Raw genomic sequence first — 16,094 nt, forward strand, 5'->3', positions numbered from 1 at the left:
TAGACTCTACAAGATAAATATTCGCAGTATAATCCATATACCGATCAAGGGCAAAATGTTAAACAAAATATGATATGATGCTTTCTAGTGGAGGTATTAGGTTCAAAATGTAAGGGCCGTGTCGAAGCTTATTAGAATCACGTTTGCGTCAAGAAGTAATTGATAGTGCTATGTGGCGATGACATTGTGGAAGAGTGAGGTATTATTTTCGGGAAAATTTGGGGTACTTGTTTTGACATTATTGTATATCATATTGTCTCATAATTTCCGCAGTTTTTTGACTAGTCTTGGTCTCGGTTCATATGTTATTGAATCAGGCGTTCATTTAAGATATAATAACATTGCTATGCTATTTTTAATCTCAACACCTTATAAGACAAAGTCCCCCGCCGCGACTGTCTGTGTGTGTGTTCGCGATAAACTCAAAAACTACTGATAGGATTTTCATGCGGTTATCTCTAATGAAATATGACGATATTTTCTAACCGAGTCGGACAAAATCCCGCTGGCTGAGAGCTTTGAACTTAAACGCTGCCCAAACCGTTTGAGCTATATCAAAACAATGTATAGCGAAATTGTGTCTCTCTCATCTACAAAAAAGTCCACGATGGCATATGTCTATCTTTTACGGATAATTTACTATTAACCATTTTTATGATAATCCCCGTGCGTAGCCGGGGCAGGCCGCTAGTGTCATATAAAAATATGAAACAGAAAGGATCAAACATTCAAAAAAAGTAAAAACTGCTGATATATATGATTCTTAATTTGAAACTTTTGTGGTGTCGGTCGGTGGATCGTGGAAATTGTAATAAACGCAAATTGACTTATTTCTGTGCAATTATGTTCCAGTTGTTTTTATTGCGTGTTTCCTCGCTTTAGTGAGGTGAAAAGTTATGTGTTACACACGGGATGCAAAGTTATTTTACCTCGTGTGTATTGCAACACTCTCTACGCTCAGGATTCTATTTTTGAACTACTCGCTTCGCTCAGGATTCTATTTTCGAACCACTCGCTTCGCTCGTGGTTCAACCATAGAATCCATTCGCTAGCTCGTAGTTCAACCCTAGAATCCATTCGCTAGTTCGTGTTGCAATTCCACACTCGGTTAAAATACAACTGGGCGGTTCTCAGGGATGACGTTCGGTGCCTGATTTCGGTGCTGATTTTTATTTACTACTTTATTGATATGTCAGTCAATTTACTAAATTGATGATGCTCTCTCTGTCTAATAAACGTGCCTTCTACTAGTTAGGTACTTATGTTATCAATCCCAAAAAAAAAAAAAATTACTAAAATCTAGCCGAAATATAAAAAATATTGGTGGTGGAGGCCTCCATTAGAACCTTATAGTTTGTAAGAAATCTGACATTTTAAAATCACCGAAATTATGTATGGGCACTGTAATCAATTTGCCCCACCGAATTCAATTTTTTACACATTATTCCACATTTCAACTTAATATATAACTTATTATTCAATTTATTGTTATTTTTCATTTTAATTCGATGACAAGTCATGTAAAAAGGCTCATAATCGCGCAATTTTACTAAATTTAACATGGTAATATGCTAGTCATTATCGAGTAGATAATTTTGTACCCATAGAGTGGCTTAATTTGCTTAGAAACATAGTTCTATGTTTTTACAAGGTATATCGTACTATTTAAGTATGAAATATTAGAAAATAATGAACATTTAATCAGTTTACAACGTGGCAATCGAAGTCGGTAGTCACTTTTTTTGATATCGGTGGTCAAAAAATCCACCGAAACCACGGAAATCAACTCCACTGATATCAAATTTTATAGCTTTTTGGAGATAACTGCAATAGCATGAATGATACAGAGGAGATGTTATAATGACGTAATAACATACTTTCAAGGATTTATTAGTACCTTACATAACGACAAATGGACCTAAACTGTGGGAGTAAATTGATCCACCGAATCTTAAAAAACATGGAACCAAACCCAGCGAACGACTGAGAAACCTTCGAAAAGTCCCCTTTATAAAACGGTACTGCATCTCCTCTACACTGAATGGTTAAAACATAGCTAAAACTAACTATATTTGTGCTACTACGTCCATCTACTAATTTGTAAGAGTAAATTCGTCTTTACTCGATGAGTTTAGCTAACATATTATTTTTATACAGAAAATATGATAGGTTAACTAATACCTTACACGTGAATATCTATAACAACTGCGATCAACAACTCCATTTTGAGTTATGATTTTTTGTTTTGCAAAATCTGAGTGCGGGACACGCCCACCGACGGTCATTTTTCGCATTTAATATTTTATTACTCATACCATACAAATAATAAATAAATAATGTTAAGGTGTACCAAATAGAACAGAGGCTAAAGATTATGCCTGATTTAATTCAGATTTTTCGAACAGTCCGTTCTGACGTTTTTTGCCTCGGACACGTAAAAACGCGCCTCCTGAGAAATGCCCAACTTTGCTCCCTTGTATAACAAATAACTATTGTATGCAATCTGTCAGTTCAAGTCATAGTTGTTAGTTCAAGTCACAGAATTACAGTTAAACCAGAATGAGTAGTTAGGTAAAGTCAGGTAATATACAGATAAAAATAGTACTACTATGGTAACCTCATTAACACTGGCAACGCGTGCGAGAGGGGCACCAGCCTAAACAATGCCCTCTCATGTGGACCGTTTTCGCTAGTCTGATACGATCACCTTTCTGTCTCAGTGATAAGGCTCAATTTAGTATGGCAAAAAATGTGATTCCACAATCTAGTTTAATAATTCTAAATGTATGCCTCACCGCGTCTGTGGATTTTTTTCACGTAAGTGATAGCGAGAAAAAAAAATAACACTTTCTCGCTCTCACTTTCGGGAGAGCATTCCAGGGTCGCGGTGCGGTGTGGTTGTTTGTTTACACACTGTGCTTGCAAAAGAACAGAGAAAGTAGATAGGTGCGCTAAGTGTGATAGAGACAAAATATTTTATTAGGCCCCGCGCACACGGAGGCAACAGTTGCTCGGCGACTTTCGTATTTGTATAAAAAGTTGCGTCGCCTCGTGTGCGCACCTTCATACTAGCCCATAGACCGAGCGACGGAGACAAAACAGTTTTGTCTCCCGTCTGTGGGGGCCCTTAGTCGGGGATTTCCCGTTTGAGGAGATAGCTACCATAGACAATCATCGCGTAAGTGCGGCCAATTTTTGGTGTAATAAGATGCAAAATGTTGTTAATAATTACGGCCAATTCGCCATATAATCAAAATCTCGTACATATTTGTACGAGGTTAATATGTAGTATCCTCGTACCTCGTACGGAAGACCACAAATCTCGTATTTGTACGAGGAACCTCGTACGGTTGGCAACCCTGGACGGTCGCTTGATTTTTGAGGGCCACATTTGAGTTAGAGATGTGCCAAACCGAAAATATCGCAAACCGGGCTGAACGGTTTGATTTTCTACGTAAACCGGTTTCAACCCGGTTTGACCAAACCGAGTTGCTACGACGGTCCTTAGCGTATTAATGTAGCGGTTAGGTTTGGCCCGTGTGAAGCGATTCGTCAAAATTAAACACGAATCAAGTCGGTCGGGTTGAGTCGAGTCAAGTTATGCCCGAAACACATGTATTTAAAATTAAAGTTGTGTTTGAACAAGCTAAACTAAAACTAAATTAATATATTTCATTTCATTTCATCAAAATATTCGTAATGGAGACAGAATTCACAAAATATCGGCAAGGGCGGCAACGGCAGAATATAGCGGGAGCATTTAATGACAGTTGTAAACTGTTATATTTCCCCATTTATTATTAGGAAAAAGAGCACCATCTGTTATAATTGATTTGCGGACCGCGAACGTGTTTCAGATTCTGGCCGTGGCGCCACTTCCACGCGACAGCTATCCTGCTTACACTCGCTGGCTTGCAGTTCCGATGCCGATATTGCCGGTTTCGTTATCAACATTTTCGAGTCGAGTCATGTGGGAGTGGGACCGATCGGTACGTTCGTTCGGCTGCGTTCCGTCTGCTCGTTGGAACCGGTTTGGTGAACTGTCAAACCGAGTCGGGCCGAGTTGAGCCTAACTCGGTTTGAACCGGGTTGGCAAACCGGGTTGACACATCTCTAATTTGAGTGGCGCGTCACCTATCTTCCGCTATTTTACTTTAATCAAAGATGGCGATGAAAATGCAACCGTTTCTTCACGAAGTGCGATACGAATTATATACCTGGCTTGAACAAGTCTTGCTGCAACTAGGTAAGACATTGCATAATTGTACTTTTAAATAAAAGACGAAAGGAACACGGGACAAGGATCCGTCTAAGATCTGCCTGAAGGACTGATTTAAACTATGGGTTCTATGGGCAGGACAGAAGGCTGATGCCTGCTTTTTTATCGGTATTAGCGCTCAATGTTTTGCAAAACGCTATTAACTGCCTACTATAACATACCAATAATTATTTAATGGAAAATTTAATAAAATAATAATAGGTCAGCTGCAAGCCTGCAAATCAGGCTTATCATTTTATCAGCTGCAGACGGATTAATTTATAAAACTAAAAGATACATTATGATAGCGGTGCAAAACTATGACCTCATTTAAAGTGATCAGGTCATCTTATACATGTAAATGATGTAAACAATGTAGAGTAGTTATAGAACTGGAGGATTTTTATAAATTTCTTTAATATAGGTATTAGGGGGTTGTAATAAAATTGCTAGGAATCTTTTTGCATTCTTTTCTATTGTATTTAAGTTGGAGGATTACAGTTGGCTATTGTTCACAATTTAAATTGTAATTTTCAGGAGACTTGTTTGAAATCCGCATAGTATGGAACAGTGACACCGCAGTCTTGACAGGGGCATTTGCTCTGGCCGGAGGGCTGGTTGGAGGGTATGCGGGCGGCAGGAAGGGGGCTGCGCTGGGGGTCGGTATCGGCGGTGCAGCGGGCCTTGGGGTCTCTAGTAAGTATTATAAACTCTATTTGTTCAGGATAGTCAGACAGACACGTGCAATCAAATTATTGCAATAACATGAGAATCTATAAAAGTAGAGGTAACTTACTGAGAAATAAAAATAAATATATGAGTGGTTCAATTATGAAGTTCCTTTTAATTCTTCTAGCTAGATGATTAATAGAAAGTAAGATGGGAAGAGAATTTTAACTACTATAGTTTTATTTCAGGATATTGATAAAACCCTGCTTTTTCAGGATATGTCTCCCTTCGAGAAATCTGGGCTTCAGTAAAACACCAGCTCAAAGAGATCCTGTTCATCATCCTCAACTATCTCCGACGCTTGGACCCAGGGGACTACTGCCACGCGTTGGAGCTCTTTCTAGCCTGCTCGGCTAGTCGGAGGGAACTGGTGCTAACTTTATTGGAGTTCATCGCTTCTAAATTAGGGAAGGAAGTGCTATCTAGTATTACTGCGGCGTAGGACTGGGGTAGGGATTTAGTAAAGGTGTGATGTGCTAATGTTGAAAATTTTAGCTTTGTGATTAAAAATTTCACTGTTTCATGACACTAGTTTATTTGTAGGTATGTCAAGAGTTGCAACATTGCACTTTATTAAGAGTTGCACTACTTGCACTAGGTATTGTTTTCCTAAAAGATTTTTAAAGGTGACATGGACATCTCTGTAAAGATGTTGATTTATAAAACCAATGTTCTAAAATATAACAAAACCATGTTGAATAATCTCATGTGAATTTAAGGTTTTAAGGCACTGGTCCCACCGCGAGCTAGTAAGCTATGAGCTATCGGCTATAAAAACGAACAAAAGATAATCACTCCCGTGCAAATAAAAGAGACACGGCGATGTTTATAGTTACTCGCCCAGCGGTGAGCTATTAAAATCGCCGTGTCTCTTTTATTTGCACGGGAGTGATTATCTTTTGTACGTTTTTGTAGCCGATAGCTCATAGCTTACTAGCTCGCGGTGGGACCAGTGCCTAATGGTGACTTATTGAATACACTTGTTTGTATAACTGATTTTGGCTATTTTTCCTTCTCAGCCATTTTAAAATACTCTATGCCTATTCGGTAAAGAATCACTATTTTTCGAGCCAGGCAATGTTAGGTAGGGTGGGCAAAGTTGCAGCATTTGACGGGACTGAGATGTTTGAAGTGTTAGATGTCAACTTTAGCCAGTCTTCTCCAAATCCATGGGATTAATTAACTATTTTAGGCAAACGCGACTAGAATTTTCTGCAAATGAATCATCAAAGCGGGATGTAATTATTAGGAAAACCTTGAACATTAATCTTCTGGAAAAATGTTAAAAGGTCAATAAGAACAAAGAAATCTGTTTTAACTGTTTTATTCAGTGCATGGTCATAGGAACAACATAACTATGAAACTATCACTTTTCTAATCTAAGCCAGGAGTCCTTAACCGGTGGGGCGTATAGACTATCCCCCTTATTCATAAACGTTCACTAAAGTTATCAAACCGATAAAGTTCGTTTGTCCCTTTCTATCACACCAGGGACTTTATCGGCTTGATGACTTTATTACTAATAAAACCCGTAAATTAGTACTTTATTCATACAGCGCGTAAACCTAATAAGGGCGATAAATGAAACCAGGCATATAATTCAATATTGTTATCATCAATTAAGAGGTGTTTTTGAGTTACTCTTAATTTTCAGCCCATAATTATTTTTTGAAAAAATTCCCAGCTGCAATGTACTGTAAACGTTGTTGCGATGACAATCAATGACAACTGTCAACGAGCGTTTAACGCGAGTGTGTTTGCATTACGTTGCGGGCCGAATTAATTTGTATGGATAAAAAAAATATTTCAATTTTAAGTAAATGTTATCTAATTCCTTTTTTTATGTCCTATACTCACCACCGTTAAGAGGTTCGCCCGTATTAGGTTTACACCCTGTATAAAACTAAAATGAAGGTAGAAATAAATATTTTAAATTACAGATAAAGGTTTAGAACCCCTGTTCTACGGTAACGTTCTTAGACTCTACAAGTGTCTTAACAATTTGTACCAAAGAATCTTGTACTCTTTTTTTTACAAACTTTAACTTTACATTTGAAGCATATTGTTACGCTGGCTATGTGTCCCACAGTGGATCCTGCCTGGTGGTTTTAGGACACATTCTTTATAGACTGTCAAGAAAATCTTGGCACGAAGAAAAGCCGTCAAATTCCGAAAGTAGTAGGTTTCTCGTCCCATAGGAAATTTTAATTACGCGCCTCTTTTAGTGAAAAATATATTTTAAAAGTTGACAGATTTCAATATCCTTTGTATGTGATATGATTACAAAGTATTCATTTTACACTAAAGCGATTGTCGCTTTTAGTGCTTCCACCACGCATTGTATTATACAACTTTTGTTATCTTTCGTGTTATGTTAACCTAAGTAGCAGGCAAGTATACAACAGAAATGCAGTATCTATGACTAAAATAAATAAATAAATATAGGAGGAATCTTACTTCTACGTTAGGAATGTCTAGATCTTTTCACTGGCTAAAATAAGTACAACATTCACAGCTTTCTGTTTAAGCTTATTTTTAAATTAGGCTTAATGGGAATATAAATAATGTTTAATGTTTAGTATTAAATAAGGTCAATACGGGTAAGTGTGTGATAAGGATAAGTGTGTCTGGTCTTCACATTTGACCTTTTTACTCATTGTCAGAGATGTTTTTGCCAGTTTATACTTTTGCTACTTGCTACTCACGATTAGTAGTAAACGTATGAACTCTCATTAAACACTGATCATTGTTCTAAACAGGCAAAATGTGAAGGCCAGACACACTTACCCCTATGACACACTTATCCATATTGACCTTAATTCATGTAAGCAAAAATGCCCATAGTTATATTTTGTTCTACACTGTGAAGGCTCTCATAAAATAAACGTAATGGGCATAGAACTCTTAAAGCAGATACTGGCAACAGGTGCTAAAGTATACTTCTTATGTCATGACGGTTTGAGCGCTAAAAACTAAAAATAAATAAAGCTTTCACTAAAACACAATAAGCTAATTGTTGATGATCAATTTATCTACATGAAATTTTAGGAATAAATAACGAAAAACGATGTACAATACTTTCTACACGGCAAGCGCGGATCCAGCTTCGTGCCCAGGGGGGGGGGGGAGGGGTCACGTGGTAAAGGCCCAGGCCCCAAACGTGGTCTATTTGATGCCAACCTACAATACCCCCTGGATCCGCGCATCTACACGGTTAAAAAACTACAGAAGTAAACACAATATAAATAAAAAAACAATGTAGGGAAATAAGTGTTACAACCATAAAGTTTTAAGTACCTACCTATACCATATTTATTCTAAATTCTTGTTCATAAAATTATTATGACTATGTTAAACAAAACAATAATAATAAAACCGCATTACCGAAAAAAGGACAAAACATAGAAAAAACAAATAAATTAGAGCATAGCTTAAGCAATAAAATAAATAAGTTAGTCATGTACTAAACTGAGATTACTGGATTTTGCGTATAGGAACATAATATAGTAAAAATATTTTACTATTTGTATAAGTTCTGGCTAGAAGTCGGTAAAGTTCTGCACCAATATTGTGTTAACTATAGTCTGTATCTTTAGGCATATAAATAAATGTAAACACAGTTTACTCTCGAAAGACTCCTCCAACCAGTCGAGGGTAAATGAAAAGATTACACGACCAAATAAGGACGTTAAAAACAGGCCGCTCAGTGACAGATCCGCTTGATTTTGTACTTAGTTGGTTAACCAACAAATGTACAACAACAAACTACCTGAAAATTTTCAAATTTTATGTTTACGTTTTTTTTAATACCTAAAAGTACAAATCGTTTCTTTACAGATTTGTTTTACTGAACCTACATTCGATCTCCGATTCGAACTTACGATCGAATCTGCTTTAAAGCGACAATTAATGTTATGTTTAAGTACCACTAAGCACGCATTTTATTCTATAACAAAAGAGTGCAAAATAAACAGACAAAACATAACCTAAAAAATAATAGGGCAGTATAAGTGTACTAGGTGTGGTAGTGTGGTCAGTGTGGACTTGTGGAGTCTGTGCGGTGCGCGTGGTTCATTGTTGCGGCTGGTCGTGCAGCGCCGACTTTAGCTCCATGGCGAGCTTGTAGCCGAGCTCGGGCCGCCGGTCGCGACCGTCCACCATCGCTGCCACCTGAGAAATAATCACACAATTTAAAAAAAACTACCTTGGCGACCGGGTCTATTTTGTTATATCGCGACTTTTGATAAAAAAACTCGTCATCATCATCCTCCTTGCGTTATCCCAGTATTTGCCACGGCTCATGGGAGCCTGGGGTCCGCTTTGACAACCAATCCCAAGATTTGGCGTAGGCACCAGTTTTTAAGAAAGCGATTGCAATCTTCACCTTCCGACCCGAAGGGTAACTAGGCCTTATTGGAATTAGTTCGGTTTCCTCACGATGTTTTCCTTCACCGAAAAGCGACTGGCAAATATCAAATTACATTTCGCACATAAGTTTCGAAAAACTCATCGGTACGAGCCGGGGTTCGAACCCGCGACCTCCTTATCGTAAGTCGCACGCTCTTACCGCTAGGCCATCAGCGCTTAGATAAAAAAAATCGTATGAAAACAAAAAAAAAACGAAAAAAATTTTCTGGCCGGGATTCGAACGTACGAATTTACACACTGACACATTTTAAACATGATAGTATGTATAGAAAAAAACTTATTAGCATGTTTCTGTGTTAAAATAATTTACAATAGGTACTACGGTAGTAACTGTCGATTCAGTATACTTAGTTTACGCAATGTGTGTACCTAAGTTTACACGAACATGCCTAAGAGTACGCACTTATGTGTATAAGTGTGCGCACTAGGGTGTATTTACTTGGTCTGAATTGACGATGACGCCGTTATTATTAATGACGGTGTTCTTAGTTTTCTCGATGTCGGCGAGGTTGACGCCATAGAAACGCGGCATTTGTCAGGGCACACCTCGGACAGTGGCGATCAAATATATGAAAGAGGCGCGTTCCTACGCACTCAGTCTAAGCACGTGTAGGTGAACGCGTACCATGCTTGTAGGAGTGAGATAAGACAGGTCGACTGGTCGTGTTCTTGACAGGCGGTAACTGTGGGGTAACCGAGAGCGGGTGGGCGGCACTTTCAGCGGGGAGCGGGAGTGGCTATACTCTACGATAGTGCTCTTTATTATACTGTGATGGGTGTAACTGTATAAATAAGGTACCTGGTCTGAATTGACGATGACGCCGTTATTATTAATGATGGTGTTCTTAGTTTTCTCGATGTCGGAGAGGTCAACGCCGCGGGACGCGTCGTCTATCAGGATAGCGCGGTAACCAATCGCGAGAGCGTCTGCGATTGTCGCACCTAGAAAAAAACAATTTAAAAAGTTTAGTGACTTACAGTTCAAGAATTAAGTTGTTATATAGGGTATATGGTTTTTGACAGTGGATATTTTATTATAGTATTGGATGACGTATAATTACAAATAAAGTATAAATGTGTACAATACAAACCAGTGGTAAGCAAGTAAGTAGACAAGTGAATGCGTTAGTGTATGAAATTGTACATCACGGTAAGTTAAGTGTGCGCACGGAGGTGTGACCGCGCACTAACACGATACGTCTACGTGAATTGTTCAAGTGTACTCACTAGCATGTCTAAGTGCACGCACTGCACTCGTGAAAGTATAGGTAAACTAGCTTTTGCCTGCGGGTTCGCTCGCGTTATAAAGATACAATACAAAAAGTTAGCCTATGTCACTCTCCATCCTTTCAACTATCTCCACTTAAAAAATCATGTCATTTTGTCGCTCCGTTTTGCCGTGAAAGACGGACAAACAAACAGACACATACACTTTCCCATTCATAATATTAGTATGGATAGCTACGTACCGACACACACGTCATAGGCGAGCCCGCAGATGTAGATGTCTGTAGCGCCACGAGCTCGCAATTCGTGCGACAGAGTGGTGTCGCTCAATTTCTTGTTGTCCCAGAACACGGAGTAGGAATCCACCTCCGGGTTCGTGCCTTTGTATACTTTCACCGCTCCGTCTACCACCTGTAGGTAAAGAACATGAATAAACTGTTTTCTTCCAATAATATTTAAATTTACATACAAAAAATAATACAAAGGTAATATTTACTATTTTTCAATTTCCGTACGTCAAATCGGTGCGAACCAGGGATCGGAACCCGCACATTTGGCGGTTCAATGGGAACAAAATAATTCGTGGACTAGCGTACATCATGCTAATCGGTGCGAACGCCTGTCTCTTTTTCACACGAAGTTCATGTATATTTCTGTTTCGGTTAGCCGGCCGGCCGCGGCCGGCAATGAAGGTGAAGGTAGGTTGTTTGTTTTGTTTACTTCATTTACTTGAGTTGCAACTTTCGGCGTATAAACAGCGAACGTGCAGTGATAGTGTATGCTTGATATTGAAACTATTAGGATAGGAAGAAACAGCATAGAATATACACCATGTATAAAGGGCGGCAAATTTTAAAATTGTAGGGCTCACCGGCCAATTGTCTTCATAAAACCTGTCTACTTAAAGTTTCACGTTAACGGAATCATTAAAGGATTAAGACGATACAGGAGGCAAGCACGAATTCAGATTTTTAGGTCTTTATCGCCGTCGCGTTGACGGGGGCGGAACCCACAGAGAGGCCCTGTATAGTAAAGTTGTGTGTGCGCGTGGCGCACGCACACAGACGCGTACGCCGGCGGCGCAAGTACTCGCGCTCGAGCCGACCGGCGCCCGCAATCGCTCTCTATAGTCTCTATCTATATTTTTCTAGTTTTGGACTTCTGATTTGCGTATAGATTTGGACTCCGTGAAGTATACTCGTACTGATTTGAATAGAATGCAAATTTGTCATATTTTAGGTATTCTAAATATTATTCCTTACCTTATACATAATGTAATTATCTTAAAAGGAATCATGATACCGAAATAAAGTTATTCGGTATGTAAAAAACTAAAGCCTTTTCGATGTCAAAAAGAAAGTTTAAAATAATTTTGTGATAAAGTAAATATTTTCTGAAAGGATTGGGTTATACCTAGGGATTGCAATAATATAAAATCCGGATTTTCGGATTATTTTTAGGGCAAAATCCGAACTCCGGATTAAATCCGGATTTTTTTTAGTAACTAAAGCCTGACAAGTTTTTATTTGACCCTGGAAGAGCGTCGCTACAAATCGTTTTCATATGGCAATAATGTGCCGACGTCATGTATAATCGGGACAGCGAGTACTGGGTTTCGTTTCGCGTTAATATTTGTAGAAAATTAAAGCATGGTTTTAGAGAATGACAATTTAATAAGCTAGGTTTGAAGACTTGCTACTTTCACACAGCCTAAAATTCATGAAGCTTGTGCCTGTATCGAAGTCGTCGATGTTTATTTTCTTCTTACGTGGGACCTTGTTTTGTACTGGTGGCGATGATGAAACGGCCTCCTTATTTCTTTAAATATTTTTCACGGCAGAGCTAAATACAGACACCATAAATAAGAACAAAAAATATATTAAGCTAAATCGAAACCAACTAATCATTGCATGAGAACATTATTAGGGTGCCCGCCCCCCTACACGTAAAGTGGGGAGAGATTTTTTTTTCATTTCAACCCTGACGTGTGATATACCTATTGTTGGATAGGTATTAAAAAATGAATAGGGGTTTACTACTAACATTTTTTGATATTGTTAATTTTTTCGGAAATAATCGCTCGGAAATGTATGGGACATTTCAGAGGTAAACTTTTGTATGGGCTTTGTCAGTCCCGGTATCTATCGTCCTTGATATTAGGCAAGTCAATGTGCACCTCTAACGACTCTTACGCAGTGGCCATTGAGGCCAATCAATTAAAGGTGAGGAAACAGTCTCAGCTGTTGCCATTAGATTTGGTGAAAATAACATTGATCGCGTTGGATATGGTAAGTATGGTTAAGAAACTAAAGCCTGACCAGAAATATAAATAACTATTGTCAGGCAGGAGTGCGCTGTTATTCTGATGTATGGAGTGACAGTTCAGTATAGTATGATGACTATGAAGAAAATAGTTTTAATGAAATTCCGCTACATGGCGCGTAGTCATATATTTCTGGTCATGCTTTACATGTGTATAAAATAAAACAAAACTTATGAATCTTATGATATAATCTTTCCAGTAATTGCCTATGGGAAAATAACATTGTAGTTACCACTGGTAACAACTTAGTGGTAACTCTGACTAGTGGAATAACCCTTATTTTATAACGATATTTCACTAACGAATGTACCAAAATATGATTGACTTTTACACTGAAGCTATAATTATGATAGAGTACACATAATCTTGATACACATTTAATAATATTTTTATATTTTATTTTCGAGATCAGAAGATCAAAAACAAAAAACAAGCCCGTAAATTCTCTTCGGGAACTTGTTCTAACTTTTTTCTTATAACGACTGCAACTATATTACGCTTGCATGAACAAGGGCACATCGCGTCCGGTTCCGGTTCACTATAAATGGATTGCATGGGTTGTGCTCTCTCAAGGACTGCATCTTGGTCCTTAAAAACATTTAAAAACATATCACTATTACAAATTCACACAGATTAAGTAACACACATATTTATACAAATTAGTGCAGATTATATTTTATACAGCTTTCTCACACTATAAGCACTTACATCCAACTCAAGGTCATCAGAATCGCTTGGATATGGGGTAGTTTTTTCTCTATATATATTTTTTTGAAGGCTAGATCTTCATCATCTATGTCAAAGCTTTTATCTGCAATAAAAATATCTTATTTATTTTGCATAATGTACTTACATTTCTAGAAAATTATTACAATAAGTTACAAGCTTTTGAGAATTGGGCCCTTGGTGTATCTACATGGAATACACAACTGTAGTTGGCGAGTGTATTAGTGTCTACACTGTCTACAGACGACCAAACCGACCAAGGTCCAACAAGTACGGGATTGTAAGAGCGGGAGAGCTACGTCAACCGGGGTGGCTTTAGGAAAATTTGGGGTTACTTTGATGGTATTTGAACGGCTTTAAAATTAACATCATTCATTATTTACTGAAACTGTTCATGTAATTAGTAGATAGATAATAGATCAATAAATATTCTTGTAAATCTACCATAGAAAATCGCGAATTTACTTACAGTATGACTTTAAAACTAAATTTGCAAAGTCACCCCTGCGTTTTAAAGCCACCCCGGTTGACCGTATAAGGCTTTCTCATTTTTTAGGGTTCCGTAGCCAACTAGGAACCCTTATAGTTTCGCCATGTCTGTCTGTCCGTCCGTCCGTCCGTCCGTCCGTCCGTCCGTCCGTCCGTCCGCGGATAATCTCAGTAACCGTAAGCACTAGAAAGCTGAAATTTGGTATCAATATGTATATCAATCACGCCAACAAAGTGCAAAAATAAAAAATGGAAAAAAATGTTTTATTAGGGTACCCCCCCTACATGTAAGGGATCATCCACATATTACGTCACAACAAATTTCAGGTTTTTGGACCCCTCCCCCCCCCTATGTCACGCTTTTTTGTATCCCTTTAACAGGGATTGTCACATTTAGTATGACCCCTCCCCCCCCCTTACACTGTGACGTAATATATGGATGACGCCTAAAGTGGGGGCTGATTTTTTTTTTTTCATTTCAACCCCAACGTGTGATATATTGTTGGATAGGTATTTAAAAATGAATAAGGGTTTACTAAGATCGTTTTTTGATAATATTAATATCTTTGGAAATAATCGCTCCTAAAGGAAAAAAAAGTGCGTCCCCCCCCCTCTAACTTTTGAACCATATGTTTAAAAAATATGAAAAAAATCACAAAAGTAGAACTTTATAAAGACTTTCTAGGAAAATTATTTTGAACTTGATAGGTTCAGAAGTTTTTGAGATAAATACGAAAAACTACGGAACCCTACACTGAGCGTGGCCCGACACGCTCTTGGCCGGTTTTTACAAATAACTGCGTCCCTAATTGACATATGTCGTTACGGTCGCCTGTAAGTACCTACTTTAGGAGTGACACCGAATAGGGCTTGTATTGTAATCCGGATATATCCGCTGATTTTGAAATTCGGATAATTTGCACGTTAAAATCCGGATAAAACGAATAATTCGAATATTGTGAATGACAGAAATACCATTGCAATTTTTAAGAAGCTCATTTGGAAAACAAATTTTAAAGTAAAATTAACACATTTACGATATTAAAGCGATTTATATCAAAAATTACTCCTTGAGTGGCACTACTACCTTATTTAATAATAGTCATACTAGTTATGAAAAGAAAGCTGCACTTTTGGATGGAAGCAAGTCGCTTTGCATGGTGATAGTAGACATCATAGTAAACGATTTTTTCCGAGGATATCGAAATTTCATCCCTTAAGAAGCCGAGCGTAGCGAGTGTGTTTTATGAAAATGAAAAAAATTCTATCTTTTTATTGTATCGTCCGATTTTGACAAAACGTATCTCAAATGAAAGGTATTAATTTGTGTAATTAAAAAAAAATACAAAGAAAAAAAATTTAAAATAAAAGTAAGAAAAAAAAAATATTTATATTTCCGTCTCGCACTGAATAACTTCAAAGAATGACAGACAAAATGTACAATGTCGATATACAAGTTTTTTTTTTAATCGAAGACAGATAAATTTTTAGTTGAAAACTGAAGACCGCATCGAAATCAGATCAGCATTTTTTAAGATACAAGTTGCCAAAGTTGGGAAAGATCGCTTTATATGGCCACTTTGAAATTCCTTTGCCAGAAAGTCAGAAATAATATGTTTTTCGGACACAGAAAAATACATAGTAACAGTACACATCAAAATAAAATTAAAAATTCCGAGGATATTATAATTTCATCCCTTAGAACGACGAGCGTAGCGAGGTCGGTTACGAAAACCGAAAAAAAATCTCATTTTTTTGTACGTCGTCCGATTTTGACAAAACATGTTTCATTTGAAAGGTATTACTTTATGTAACTTAAAAAAAATATTGAAAAAAATTGGAAAAAAAATGTAAGATTAAAAAAAAAACCTTAATTTTCGTATCACACTGAATAGCCGCAAAAAACGGTAGACA

The 16,094-nt window shown here is 37.7% G+C and overlaps 2 protein-coding genes across 2 annotated transcripts in view; one reads left to right on the plus strand and one right to left on the minus strand.

Moving 5' to 3' along the window:
• The first annotated feature begins 4,125 nt into the window (after window positions 1–4,125).
• Window positions 4,126–5,510, plus strand: LOC125232427. Its single transcript, XM_048138087.1, has 3 exons — window positions 4,126–4,246; window positions 4,796–4,954; window positions 5,203–5,510. The coding sequence occupies exons 1-3, from the start codon at window positions 4,165–4,167 to the stop codon at window positions 5,427–5,429; spliced, it is 468 nt and encodes a 155-aa protein (XP_047994044.1). The 5' UTR covers window positions 4,126–4,164; the 3' UTR covers window positions 5,430–5,510.
• Window positions 5,511–8,200: 2,690 nt separating this feature from the next.
• The window catches only part of LOC125232396, a 52,663-nt gene continuing 44,769 nt past the window's right edge, over window positions 8,201–16,094 (minus strand). The window contains exons 6-8 of the mRNA XM_048138044.1: window positions 10,885–11,053; window positions 10,215–10,357; window positions 8,201–9,157 (exon numbers count right to left, since the gene is read on the minus strand). Coding sequence (XP_047994001.1) covers window positions 9,059–9,157; window positions 10,215–10,357; window positions 10,885–11,053 — 411 coding nt within the window. The 3' untranslated portion in view covers window positions 8,201–9,058. The remainder of the gene's footprint in view (window positions 9,158–10,214; window positions 10,358–10,884; window positions 11,054–16,094) is intronic.

Source organism: Leguminivora glycinivorella, chromosome 1 (assembly GCF_023078275.1).
Source record: "Leguminivora glycinivorella isolate SPB_JAAS2020 chromosome 1, LegGlyc_1.1, whole genome shotgun sequence".
Taxonomy (NCBI): domain Eukaryota; kingdom Metazoa; phylum Arthropoda; class Insecta; order Lepidoptera; family Tortricidae; genus Leguminivora; species Leguminivora glycinivorella.

Excerpts from the sequence above, each read along its gene's own strand:
- LOC125232427 (XM_048138087.1), top strand. The coding sequence starts at position 4,165 with ATGGCGATGAAAATGCAACCGTTTCTTCACGAAGTGCGATACGAATTA. Across the intron at positions 4,247-4,795 it reads ACAAGTCTTGCTGCAACTAG|GAGACTTGTTTGAAATCCGC; the intron begins GTAAGACATTGC and ends TGTAATTTTCAG. Across the intron at positions 4,955-5,202 it reads AGCGGGCCTTGGGGTCTCTA|GATATGTCTCCCTTCGAGAA; the intron begins GTAAGTATTATA and ends CTGCTTTTTCAG.